Source organism: Elephas maximus, chromosome 1 (genome assembly GCF_024166365.1).
Source record: "Elephas maximus indicus isolate mEleMax1 chromosome 1, mEleMax1 primary haplotype, whole genome shotgun sequence".
Taxonomy (NCBI): Eukaryota; Metazoa; Chordata; class Mammalia; order Proboscidea; family Elephantidae; genus Elephas; species Elephas maximus.
Window position 1 is genome coordinate 54,234,270 of NC_064819.1, and position 14,792 is coordinate 54,249,061.

The following is a 14,792-nucleotide window of genomic DNA, read 5'->3' on the forward strand; positions in this document are numbered from 1 at the left end:
TTTCTGAATCTGGCTTGAATTTCTGGCAGTTCCTTGTCGATGTACTACTGCAACTGCTTTTGAATTATCTTCAGTAAAATTTTGCTTGTGTGTGATACTAATGATATTGTTCGATAATTTCCACATTCTGTGGGATCACCTTTCTTTGGGATGGGGCACAAATATGGCTCCCTTCCAGTTGGTTGGCCAGGTAGCTGTCTTCCAAATTGCTTGGCGTAAACATGTTAGCACTTCCAGCGCTGCATCTGTTTGATGAAACATCTCAGTTAGTATTCCTGGAGCCTTGTTTTTCGCCAGTGCCTTCGGTGCAGCTTGGACTTCTTCGTTTAGTACCACTGGTTCTTGATCATATGCTACCTCCTGAAATGGCTGAATGTCAACCAATTCTTTTTGGTACAGAGATTCTATATTCCATTTTCTTTTGATGCTTCCTACGTCATTCAGTATTTTGCCTATAGAATCCTTCAAAATTGCAACTCAAGGCTTGAAATTTTTCTTCAGTTTTTTCAGCTTGAGAAAAGCTGAGCGTGTTCTTCCCTTTTGGTTTTCTAACTCCAGGTCTTTGCACATTTCATTATAATACTTCACTTTGTCTTCTAGAGCTACTCTTTGAAATCCTCTGTTCAGCTCTTTTACTTCATCATTTCCTCCATTTGCTTTAGCTACTCTATGTTCAAGAGCAAGTTTCAGAGTCTCTTCTGACATCCATTTTGGTCTTTTTTTCCTATCTTTTTAATAACATTTTGCTTTTTTCATGTATGATGGTCTTGATGTCATCCCACAACTTGTCTTGTCTTCAGTCATTAGTGTTGAATGCATCAAATCTATTTTGAGATGGTCTACAAATTCAGGTGGGATATCCTCAAGGTCGTATTTTGGTTCTCACAGACTTGTTTTTAAGTTTATCTTCAACTTCAACGTGTATGTGAGCAACTGATGGTCTGTTCCAAAGTCACCCCCTGGCCTTGTTCTGCCTGATGATATTGAACTTTTTCATCATCTCTTTCCACAGATGTAGTTGCTTTGATTCCTGCATTTTCCACTCGGAGAGGTCCATGTATATAATTGCCATTTATGCTATTGGAAAAAGGTATTTGCATTAAGTCTTTGGTCCTGCAAAATTCTACCATGCTACCTCCGATATCATTTCTATCACCAAGGCCCTATTTTCCAACTACTCACATTCTATTCACCAGTAATTATCACCCTGATTGCACGTTCGATCAATTTCAGACTGCAGAAGTTGGTAAAAATCTTCAATTTCCTCATCTTTGGCCTTCGTGTTTTAAACTTCAATAATAGATGTATTAACTGGTTTTCCTTGCAGGTGTATGGATATTATCTTATCACTGACAGCATTGTACTTTAGAATAGATTTTGAAATGTTCTTTTTGACGATGAATGCGATGCCATTACTCTTTAATTTGCCATTCCCAGCATAGTAGACCATATGACTGTCTGATTCAAAATGGGGAATACCAGTTCATTTCAGCTCACTAATGCCTACGATGTGAATCTTTATGCATTCCATTTCATTTTTGACGACTTCCAATTTTCCTAGATTCATACTTCCTATGTTCCACGTTTTGGTTATTAATAGATGTTTGCAGCTGTTTCTTCTCATTTTGTGTCATACTGCATCAGCAAAGAAGATCTCGAATGCTTTACTTCATCTATGTCATTAAGGTCGACTCTACTTTGAGGAGGCTGCTCTTCCTCAGTTGTATTTCCAACCTGAGAGGCTCATCTTCCAGCACTATATCAGACAATGTTCTGCTGCTATTCATAAGGGTTTCACTGGCCAGTTTTTTCAGAAGTAGACTGCCAGGTCCTTCTTCCTAGTCTGTCTTCATCTGGAAGCTCCGCTGAAATTTGCCCACTGAGGGTTACCCTACTAGTATTTGAAATACTGGTGGCATAGTTTCCAGCATCTTGGCAACATGCAAGCCACCACAGTACAACAAACAACCAGATGCGTGGTGGCAAAAAATTGTAGGTGTCCTCAATTTCATTCCATTTCACTATAGAATCTAAATTTACCCAATTAAAAGCAGATGTTCCTTTAAAAAACTCTTCCTGCAAGATGAGATTTTTCCGAAACCTAATTATAAATTAAAAAAAAAAAAAACCTGGTACACCATTTGAACTCTTATAACGGGTAACATGTTCATTTCCTCCTTTGCTTTTGTAGGGATAAATGTCAGGGTCTCCCTGTTTGCAAGTGTCATTTTCCCTGTTTCTGTGTCTCTAACATTAGAAGGTGAGACCATGGAGGAAGCAAGAGGTACACAATGCAGGTACACAAAGACATCCTGACTTATTTTAATGAAGCAATTAACAGAAATACTTCAATAAAAAAATGAAAAGTCCAGGACAAGTTCTAAACTAGATGGGACACTAGGATAACAGGCATCAATTGAAACTGTCCTGGGCAAATTGGGACATATGGTCACAGAGCTCTTCTCTAAGCACACTCACTCCCTCGGTGACCTCATCCAATCTCGTGGTTTCTAACATCGAGGACTCTGACATTTACATCTCAGCTCAGGTTCCACCCCTGGACTCAGAATCATATATCTAACCGTCCACATTGACATCTCCATGAGGGGGTCTTACAGACATCTCACTCAGTCCAAAAGAGAACAGCTCTTTCCCCCAAAGAGTTCCTCCTGCAACCTCCCAATCTCAATTATTGGTAACTCCATCCTTCAGTCGCTCAGGACAAAACCCTTGGAGCCCTTGACTCCTTTCTCTCATAGCTGATTCACCAGGAATTCTTCCTTAAAAATGTTTGCTCTTTCTTAAAAATATGCCCAGAGTCCTACTTCTCACCACTGCCACTGCTACCAGGTCCAAGTCACTATCATGTCCTGCCCAATTTACTGTACTTTCTACCTGGTCTCCTGCTTCTGCCCTTGCTTCTTTAAATTCTATTGTCAACATCATAGCCAGAGTGATACTTTTAATACATTAGACACATCCTGTCACACCTCTTCTCAGCACCCTCCAGTGGCTGCCCATTTCACTCAGGTTAAAAAAGCACAGTCTTTGGGATGACCTACAAGGCCCTGCATGTCCTGCCATCCCATAAACTCTCCAACCACATTTCCTACTCCTGTCCCCATTCTTTCTGCTCTTCACAGAATTCACACCTGACACGCTTCCAACTTAAGGCATCCACACCCAGCGTTTCTATTTCTTAAGCTCTTCCCCGATACCTTGCCCAGGCTTTCCCAGGCGTACCTCTTCCAGGGCTCTTCTCCCCTCCCCCTCTATTGAATATAACAATTTTCCTTTTCCTTCCCTTTTGGTCCCCAACTTCCTGTCCCTTTTTCATATTTTATTTTTCTCTAAAATAATGTACCACCATCTGGCATACATATATTTTAACTTGTTTTTATTGAAGTATCAAACACATATAGAGAAATGCATATATCGTAAGAGCACAGATTGATGGATTTTCACAGAACACACCCATGGACCCAGCACCCAGATCAAGACACTGCACATCATCAGCATCCAGAAAGCCCCCCATACATTCTCCAGTCTCTACCCTCCCAGCAAAGTAACCACCATCCTGACTTCAGCAGCACAAACTAGTTTTCCCCTTTATAAAATTGGAACCTTACAGTGTGTGCTTTTTTTCTGTCTGGCCTCTTGATCTCAAGGTGTATCTAGGAGGTCCATCTACACTGTTGCCTGTAGCTGGAGATCTTCCATTCTCACTGCTGAGTGAATACACCACTCTACCGATGATGGGCATTTGGGCACTTTGCAGTTTGGGTTGTTAAACACGTATTTTGGTGAACATGTGTATGTATTTCTGTTAGTGACAGATACTTTTTTTTTTTTTTACTTATTTACTGTCTTGTAAGCTTCACAAGAACAAGTTTTTTTTTTTTATTGTACTTCAGATGAAAGTTTACAAATCAAGTCAGTCTCTCATACAAAAAGCCATACATACCCCACTGTGCAATCCTAGCTGCTCTCCCCATAATGAGACAGCACATTTCTCCTCCACACCCTGTATGCCCTGTGTCCATTCAACCAGCTCCTGTCCCCCTCTTCCTTCTCATCTCGCCACCAGACAGGAGTCGCATGCATAGTCTCATTTGTCTACATGAGCCAGGAAGTTCACTCCTCACCAGCATCACTGTCTATCTTATAGTTCAGGTCAATCCCTGCCTGTAGAGTTGATTTCGGGAATGGTTCCAATCTTGGGCTATCAAAGGGTCCAGGGACCATGACCGTCAGAGTCTCTCTGATCTCAGTCCGACCATTAAACTTGGTATTTTTACGAGAATTTAAGATCTGCACCCCACTGTTCTCCTGCTCCATCAGGGATTCTCTGCTGTGTTCCCTATCAGGGCAGTGATTGGTGGTAGCCAGGTACCACCTAGTTCTTCCTGTCTCAGGCTGATAAGAGTCTCCAGTTTATGTGTCCCTTTCTGTCTGTTGGGCTCATATTTACCTTGTGTCTGGTAGAACAGGGACTTTTTTTTTCTGTATTGTTCACTACTGCTGTGTCCCCAGAAACTAAAAGACAGCATGTAGTAGGTGTTCAATAAATATTTGTTGAATGAATTAAATCTTTGTTCTTTTTCTTATTTCATTAATCAGAATAGTCATGAATCCATTCTTCTCTCTCAAGGATACTAAATTAAGTTATATATTTTGTTTTTAATTCTCAATATGGGGCCTCCAGAAAGACATCTAGGAGGCGGGACCAAGATGGTGAACTAGTCAGAAGCTTCTGCTGATCCCTCTTACAACAAAGACCCGAAAAAACAAGTGAATCGATTATACATATGACAAGCTAAGAACCCTGAGCATCAAAGGCAAAATTAAGGAATCGGTCTGAGCAACGTGGCGGGGAGAGATGGTGCAGAAGCAGTAACAAGTTGCCAAGCCCGCACAGCACCTCAGCTCTGATTCCTTGGTGCCATTCTTTGCCGTGACTACAGTGGGGCTGATGGTAGTTTCCTGAGACACGGAAGCTTCAGCGAAAGAACGCAAGCAGAGTGGCACACCCCTGACTCTGTGGTGTGTCTATAGCGAGGCTGGCCGTGGCGTTAAGGAAGCAGCTGCTTCACCAAAAGAAGGCAACTTAAGTGCCGGCACCCCAACCTCCTAGTGTGATGGCCATGGGACTGGCTGTGGAGTTCAGGACACAGCTGCTTCAGCAAAAGAAAGTAAGCATGAGACGCAGCCCTAAACCCCTGGGGTAATCATGGCAGGGACCCAGCCAGCGCACACAGGCTACACATGCCTCTGGAACCTGAGATAAAACAGTGCTCTTGACACAAGATAAGTGATTTTGTCTAATTTACCCTGCGTGGATCTAATAGCTCCCTGCTCTGCCCCAGACAGCTTCATTAACAGTTGATTTCCCTGGGCCGGAGATAGAACCTGCTGCGCTCCCTGAGCCATTCTCCTGGCCTGGGAGAAGGAACAAATTAACAAACAGGGGAAAAATACTCTGCTGACTCACCTAATATGGAAGCTCAGAGAAGTGGCTCCAGTCCAGGCATAAACGATCTACAGACTTTGTCTTTCACCCCTACATGGATCCAGGTGGCTATTATATTGCAAGTCGCAAATTTGTTTGAGGTCTAACTGTAACTGTTTCAGCTGTGTGGTGGAGAGGCAGGTTTTGGGGGTCTGATACCTCTCTGCCTATTAAACAGGGCCTTCACCTGCCCACATCAGGGGCCTGAGAACTGGAAGCTCCATCCATGCCACCTAGCCACCTGTGAAAGTGGTCCAAGGATAGTGATGCCTACCAGTCCTTATAGGGATAACCACTGGGTGCCTAAGGTACAGCTGCAGAGCCCACCCACAAGAGTGCTCTAGAGAACAGGGACATTCCTTCCTCACTGACACCTGGGAGAAGGCTGTTAGCCTCCTGCCCTCCTCAGAGAGTGACCCCCTGCTGCTACCAGAAACCAGTGCATACACCTATCACCACTGCTCCTTGCAGATAGTAGGTGAGAGCCTACACCACATACTGGGTGACCAACTATCAAGACACCTAAGCTGAATCTATATAAGAATAGTGAACGTACTTCCTGGGCTCATATACCTGGTAACAGCTCTAGCCATCTGGTAACAGGACATTAGTGCTTCAAAGGCTCCAATAATCAAGTTAGCTCACGCTAGTAGCCTATTTGGGTATATCGAAATAAAGCAAAGCAAGAAGCCAGGACACAGTGAGCAAACATGGAATAAATTAATACAATAACTTAGAGATGGTTTGGAGACAACAGTCCATATCAAATCACATAAAGAAGCAGACCAGGATTGCTTCAACAAACTCCCAAAACAGAGAATCAAGGAGTCTCCCGGATGAAGATGTATTCCTGGAATTACCACATGTAGAATACAAAAGATTAATATACAGGACTCTTCAAGACCTCAGAAATGACATCAGGAATCAGATCAGGCAACACAGAGAAAAAGCCAAGGAACACACAGATAAAGCTGTTGAAGAAATTAAAAAGGTTATTCAAGAACATAATGAAAAATTTAATAAACTGCAAGAATCCATAGAAAGACAGCAATCAGAAATTCAGAAGATTAACAATAAAATTACAGAATTAGACAACTCAATAGAAAGTTAGAGGAGCAGAACTGAGGAACTGGAATGAAGAATTAGTGAGAATGAAGATAAAACACTTGGCAAGAATACATTTGAATGAAAATCAGATAAAAGAGTTTAAAAAAATGAAGAAACCCTAAGAATCATGTGGGACTCTATCAAGAAGAATAACTTGTGAGTGATTGGAATACCAGAACAGGGACAGATAACAAAAAATACAGACAGAATTGCTGAAGATTTCTTGGCAGAAAACTTCTCTGACATCGTGAAAGATGAAAGGATATCTATCCAAGATGCTCATCGAACCCCATACAAGGTAGATCCCAAAAGAAAGTCATTAAGACATATTATCATCAAACTTGCCAAAACCAAAGATAAAGAGAAAATTTTAAGAGCAGCCAGGGATAAGTGAAAAGTGACCTACAAAGCAGAATCAGTAAGATAAGTTCAGACTACTTGACAGAAACCATGCAGGCAAGAAGGCAGTGGGATGACATATAAAAAGCATTGAAGGAGAAAAACTGCCAGCCAAGAATCATATATCCAGCAAAACTGTCTCTCAGATATAAAGGTGAAATTAAGACATTTACAGATAAACAGAAGCTTAGGGAATTTGCAAAAACCAAACCAAAACTACAAGAAATACTAAACAGAATTCTCTGGTTAGAAAACCAATAATTTCAGATATTGACCCAACACTAGAACACAGAATAGAGCAACCAGATATCAACTCAGATAGGGAAATCAAAAAACAAATCAAGGTTAAAAAAAAAGAAACACTTAAAACAGGGAATCAGTGATATCATTATGTAAAAGATGACAATAAATCAATAAACAGGAACTAAGTAAAGTAGCTATAGACCTTCCATATGGAGAGGAAATCAAGGTGATATAGGGAGATACAAGTTAGGTTTAAACTTAGAAAAATAGGGGTAAATATTAAGGTAACCACAAAGAAGACTAACAATCCTATACTTCAAAATAAAAAACAAGATAAACATAAAGACTAAATAAAAACAAATTCAACTACAATGAAAAAGAGGAACACACAATTTATAAAGAAAAACTTCTCAGCACAAAAAAGTAAATAGAAAAACGAAACTGTCAATAACACACAAAAAAGGCATCAAAACATCAGCACTAAACTCATACCTATCTATAATCAAGCTGAATGTAAATAGACTAAATACACCAATAAAGAGAGAATTGCAGAATGGATAAAGAAACACGATCTAGCTATATGCTGCCTACAAGAGACATATCTTAGACTTAAAGACACAAACAAACTAAAATTCAAAGGATGGAAAGAAATATATCAAGCAAACAACAATCAAAAAAAAGCAGGAGTATACTAATTTCTGACAAAACAGGCTTCAAACTTAAATCTACCACAAAGGATAAGGAAGGACATTACATAATGGTTAAAGGGGCAATATGCCAGGAGGATAGGGCTGCAAGATACATAAAAGAAACTCTAACAGCATTGAAAAGTGAGATAGACAGCTTCACAATAATAGTAGGAGACTTCAACACACCACTTTCAGTGAAGGACAGAACATCCAGAAAGAAGCTCAATAAAAACCTGGAGGAGCTAAATGCCACAATGAACCAACCTGACCTCATAGACATATACAGAACACTCCACCCAACAGCATCCAAGTATACTTTCTTTTCCAATGCACATGGAACAGTCTCTAGAATAGATGACATATTAGGCCATAAAGCATCCAAACATCGAACAGAATCCAAAACATCGAAATATTACAAAGCATCTTCTCTGACCATGAAGCCATAGAACTAGAAGTCAATAACAGGAATGTCAGGGAAAAGAAATCAAACACATGGAAACTGAACAACACTTTGCTCAAAAGCGATTGAATTATAGAACAAATTAAGGACAGGAAAAAGAACTTCATAGAATCCAACGAGAATGAAAATACTTCCTCTCAGAACCTTTGGGACACAGCAAAAGCAGTGCTCAGAAGTCAATTTTTATCAATAAATACACACATACAAAAAAGAAGAAAGGGCCAAAATCAAAGAAATTATCCGTACAACTTGAACAAATAGAAAGAGAGCAACAAAAGAAACCTTCAGGGGCCAGAAGAAAGCAAATAATAAAAATTCGAGTGGAATTAAATGCAATAGAAAACAGAAAAACAATTTAAAAGAATTAACAAGACCAGAAGATTGAAAAGATTAACAAAATCAATAAACCACTGGCCAGACTGACAAAAGAAAAACAGGAGACGAAGCAAATAACCCGAATAAGAAATGAGATGGGCAATATCACAACAGACCCAACTGAAATTAAAAGAATTATAACAGAGTACTATGAAAAGTTGTACTCTAACAAATTTGAAAACCTAGAGGAAATGGATAAATTTCTAGAAACACACTACCTACCTATACTAACACAAACAGAGGCAGAACTAAGTAAACCTATAACAAAAGAAGAAATTGAAAAAGTAATCAAAAACTCCCAAAAAGAAAAACACTGGCCCTGACAGCTTCACAGGAGAATTCTACCAACCTTTCAGAGAAGAGTTAACACCACTACTACTAAAGGTATTTCAGAGCACAGAAAAGGATGGAATACTCCCAAACTCATTCTATGAAGCCAGCGTAACCCTGATACCAAAACCTGGTAAAGACTCCACAAAAAAAGAAAATTACAGACCTCAACAAAATTCTAGCCAATAGAATTCAACAACATATCAAAAAAATAATTCACCATGACCAACTGGAGTTCACACCAGGTATGCAGGGATGGTTCAACATGAGAAAAACAATGTAATCCATCACATAAACAGAACAAAAGAACTACATGATTTTTTCAATTGATGCAGAAAAGGCATTTGACAAAGTCCAACACCCATTCATGATAAAAAACTCTCAGCAAAATAAGAACAGAAGGAAAATTCCTAGACATTATAAAAGGCATTTATACAAAGCCAACGGCCAACATCATCCTAAATAGAGAGAGACTGAAACCATTCCCACTGAGAACAGGAACCAGACAAGGATGCCCTTCATCACCGCTGTTATTCAACATTGTGCTGGAGGTCCCAGCCAGAGCTATAAGGCTAGATAAAGAAAAAAAGGGCATCCAAACTGGCAAAGAAGAAGTAAAAGTATCTCTGTTTGCAGATGAGATGATCTAATACACAGAAAAATCTAAAGAATCCTTAAGAAAACTACTGAAACTAATAAAAGAGTTCAGCAGAGTTTCAGGATACAAGATAAACATACACAAATCAGTTGGATTCCTCTACATCAACAAAGAGAGCGACAAAGAGGAAACCACGAAATCAATACCATTTACAGTAGCCCCTAAGAAGATAAAGTACTTAGGAATAAATCTAACCAGAGACATAAAAGGCCTATACAAAGAAAACTACAAGACACTACTGCAAGAAACCAAAAGAGACCTACATAAGTGGAAAAACATACCTTGCTCATGGATAGGAAGACTCAACATTATAAAAATCTCTTTTCTGCCCAAAGCGATCTATAGATACAATGCAACTCCGATCCAAATACCAGTGACATTTTTTAATGAGATGGAGAAACAAATCACCAACTTCATACGGAAGGCAAAGAAGCCCTGGATAAGTAAACATTACTGAAAAAGAACAAAGTGAGAAGCCTCACACTACCTGATTTTAGAACATATTCTGCTGCCACAGTAGTCAAAATAGCCTGGTACTGGAACAACAACAGATATATAGACCAATGGAACAGAATTGAAATTCCAGACATAAATCCATCCACATATGAGCAACTGATACTTGACAAAGGCCCAAAGTCTGTTAAATGGGGAAAAGACAGTCTCTTTAACAAATGGTACTGGCATAACTGGATATCCACCTGCAAAAAAATGGAACAGGACCCATACCTCACACCATGCACAAAAACCAACTCAAAATGCATCAAAGATGTAAATATAAAACCTAAAACGATAAAGATCATGGAAGAAAAATTAGGGACAATGCTAGGAGCCCTAATACATGGCATAAACGGTATATAAAAAATAACTAGAACTGCAAAAACAACAAAAGAGAAATTAGATAACTGGGAGCTCCTAAAAGTCAAACACCTATGCTCATCCAAAGACTTCACCAAAAGAGTAAAAAGACCACCTACAGACTGGGAAAAAGTTTTTAGCTATGACATTTCTGATCAGTGCCTGATCTCTAAAATCTACAAAAAAAAATGATACTGCAAAAACTCAACAACAAAAAGACAAATAACCCAATTAAAAAATGGGCAAAGGATATGAACAGGCTCTTCACTAAAGAAGACATTCAGATAGCTAAAGATACATGAGGATAATGCTCATGATCATTAGCCTGTAGAGAAATGCAAATCAAAACTACACTGAGATTCCATCTCACTCCAACAAGGCTGGCATTAATTTAAAAAATACAGAATAATAAATGTTGGAGAGGCTGTGGAGAGACTAGAATACTTATACCCTGCTGGTGGGAATGTAAAATGGTACAACCACTTTGGAAATTGATTTGTCACTTCCTTAAAAAGCTAGAAATAGAACTACCATATGGTCCAGCAATCCCACTCCTTGGAATATATCCTAGAGAAGTAAGAGCCTTTACACGAACAGACATATGCACACCCATGTTCACTGCAGCACTATTACAGAAAGACATCTAACAATACATCGTAGAAAAACTTCAACATAGGCATTCTTCCCTAGGGGAGCTGTATAAAGTACTTACCATCTGGTAGACACATAATCAGTATACGGTGGCTGTGACCTTAACTCCCTTGCAAGTCCAAAGTCAGCAATTTTCACAAGTTCTGGACCCATACAAAGCAAGTTTTCTGGTTTCATGTCCCTATGAAAAAAACCTTGGTAATACAGAGAGGAAAAGAGTAATAAATCATCATGTTTAAATATAGCCTTGCTTGATTTACAAATAAAATAAAACTGAGCCTCTCAAATATAATTAGAAACCTTAACTTATAAACAAAAAATAAACCATATTTATTTTCTATAGCTGAAGAAGTGATGGGATGTGACAATCTGCTTTCCAAATAATTTGGCAAGAAAGTTCATGCAGTGTATATGATTAAATTAATGACCTATTAAGCACGTATTTTTATTTGAAAATCCAGTAAATTCAGGCACTGGCTGCTTATCTATCTCTATTCACCCATAATATCTTAGAGAATTAAAGCAAACACATGTTTGTACAGTTGAAGTTTTCCCCACCTTCAATAATATAAGTACATTAACATTGGACCTATTTTAAGAAAAATATTAACCTCTTTTTTAAACAGCTATTTTAAAAATATTGTTTTTTCCAAAATATTATATCTGAGATGTTATCATCTGTATCAAGCATAAACAGGCTTTTGTAAAAAGCCTGGTTCCCGAGATCACTGTGGGGTCAACTATACGGTCAACTCCAGATTATTCATATATTATTTACTCTGGTTGCAGTTTTTAAATCCCAAGCTAACTTCCTCCCTCTTTCTTTCATCCTTTGCGAGTTGCTGATAACTGATATATATCCAAAGGATCTGAATCAATTTTATTACTAACCTAAAAAACTTAATAAGGCTACTTCCAAAAATCAAAGAATTCATGAGGTTTTTGATTGTCCACATCAAATCTGCCTCCATGAGCACACATCAACCAGGCTGATATGAAAGAGGTACCATATTGACTGAAACTTAAAAACTGCAGATTATGTATCAATTATGAACAGTTAAAAAACGTATATTCTTTATTTCCATCTAATTTGTAAGTTATGGGCCTTTTCCAATGGATTACAGTGTATTATCATGAGTTTTAGATTTTAAAATGCCCCAATAATTTATATGGGACACATAAAATTTGGGGATTAAGAAATGTTCTTGTAACTCTTATATGGAATTCTGTATAGCACTGTTGTTATTTCCTCTAGCAGTTAAAGGAGAGAAGTAAACATTAAATATAGGATGAAACATGAAAAGATACTAATATTAGAAATTTTTGAATATATACGTTTAGAATGCAGTAATAGTATGGCACAAAATTTTTCCAATTTAATACTAAAATCTAGTGATTCCAAATATTTACTAAAATTAACATTAATTTTTTTACTAATACTTATTCGGGTTTAGTAGGTATGCAGAAAACTACTTAAATTAAAATTATGTAAATAAAAAATATTGAAATTAAGAACAAACACTTGCTTTAATTTCACTCAAAGAATAGAAACAAATGTAAATACTAAGTAAAGCGAAAAAAATCACACCATAGGTCCTTTAAACTAGTAAAACATTAATAATTGGTCGTAATAGATCAAAAGATTCCATTCTTTTCCCAAAAAGTTTTTTTTTTTTCACTTCCATGATAAAATTAGGAGGAATGAGGTTGCAGCGGAAACCCTGGTGGCGTAGTGGTTAAGTGCTACGGCTGCTAACCAAGAGGTCAACAGTTCAAATCCACCAGGCGCTCTTTGGAAACTCTGAGGGGCAGTTCTACTCTGTTCTATAGGGTCGCTGTGAGTTGGAATCGACTCAATGGCAGTGGGTTTTGGGGAGGTTGCAGGATGGGTTTAACAATGATTGAAGCTAAAGCCTAATCAAATTGTTTAAAATTTCCGCTTTAGAGAAAGACAGTTTCCTCCAATTACAGAAATTCTGAATTTTAAAGATAAAAAATCAGTGTGTGTAGGCTTGCTGTTGTTAGTTGCTGTCGAGTTGATTCCAACTCATGGCAACCCCATGCATGCAGAGTAGAACTGTACTCGATAGGGTTTCCAAGGCTGTGACCTTTCAGAAGCAGATCTCCAGGCTTGACTTCCAAGGGGTCTCTGGGTGGGTTCATACCGTCAGCTGTTCAGCTAGTAGTCCAGCACTTAGCCATTTGTGCCACCCAGTGACTCCTTCCAAACTCGGAGTTATTCAATATAACATTATTTAATGGCTTATATACAATTCCTGCGCACAATCTTGACAATAATCTAAAGAAGCAGAGAAATGAGTCTTAAAAGAAACGTACCATGTTTATGAATAAAAGCCAGCCCTTGCAATATTTGATACATAATATTTCTAATGACTGACTCAGGAAACAACTTGTTTCTGTGAAGAAATGAACAAATAATCAGTCATGTCATTCTCTTTCTTAAGACTGTTCAACCAACCAACCAATCAAAACAAACAAGAAGGTAGATATTCCTCCTCTCTTGGAGTCTCTGTTGGCCTCATGATACTGGCTTAAGGTATGATTTTTAGGATTTATAGTGATCAAAATCAAATATCCAAATCTGTTGCTATCAAGTCAATTCTGACTCATAGCGACCCCATGGTACAGAGAAGAGCTGTCCCATAGAGTTTCCAAGGAGCACCTGGTTGATTCAAACTGATGACCTTTTGGTTAGCAGCTATAACTCTTAACCACTACACCACCAGGCTTTCTATTTATAGTGATATGGTCATAAATTTAAAATTCAAACATTACATTTTTTGTTTGTTTGTTTTAATGTTTGGTAAAAACTCCAAATCCAATATCAAACGTATTGCACAGATGTTCAATAGTTAAATTCTAAACTATCCCAAATAAGCAAAGTAAATGAGAAAATTAAATAATATCAAATAAGCCAAGAGTGCAAATTTGTGTTATGTTGACTGCGAGAGTCTGGGGCATAAATGCTTTAGTCCTAGGCTTCACATCAGTGCTGTCCAGCAGAAATATCATGTGAGCCACAAATGGGAACCACACGTGTCGTAGCTACATCATAAAACACAAAGAGAGACAGGTGAAATTAATTTTAACAATACATTTTATTTAACCCAGTATGTACAAAATATTATCATTTCAACACATAATCAAAAGAAAAAACTTATGAATGAACTTACAGCTTTTTTTTAGTACTGAGCTTTCAAAACCTGGTATATATTTTACTTCACACCTACAGCACGGCTCGATTCACAGCAGCCATATTTCGAGAGCTCAACAGCCACATGTGACTTAGTGGCTACTGTACTGGACAGAGCAACTCCATATAGTATTTAGATAAGGCTGAAAGTGAGGTTCTAATAAGGGCTAAATTAAGAACACTAGAACAGATTAATTACTGCTATGCCACAAAGGAAAATGATCAACAACTAATTCTCTGACCCTGACTGAGGCCATGCTATGTTTCGGAAGGTATCGATTGTTTTAAGCTTTTAAAGTTTA

At 38.2% G+C, this 14,792-nt stretch overlaps 1 protein-coding gene across 9 annotated transcripts in view; it reads right to left on the bottom strand.

Annotated features, from left to right (window-relative positions):
* Positions 1-14,792, bottom strand: part of MAK (male germ cell associated kinase) — a 74,570-nt gene that overhangs the window by 41,142 nt on the left and 18,636 nt on the right. For all 9 annotated transcript variants that reach the window (XR_007517221.1, XM_049883455.1, XM_049883447.1 and 6 more), the window contains 2 exons: positions 13,614-13,693; positions 11,338-11,470 (listed from right to left, as the gene is read on the bottom strand). Coding sequence is in view for 8 of the 9 variants with exons in the window: in XM_049883455.1 (XP_049739412.1) it covers positions 11,338-11,470; positions 13,614-13,693 (213 nt within the window). In the remaining variant the exon portion in view is untranslated. The remainder of the gene's footprint in view (positions 1-11,337; positions 11,471-13,613; positions 13,694-14,792) is intronic.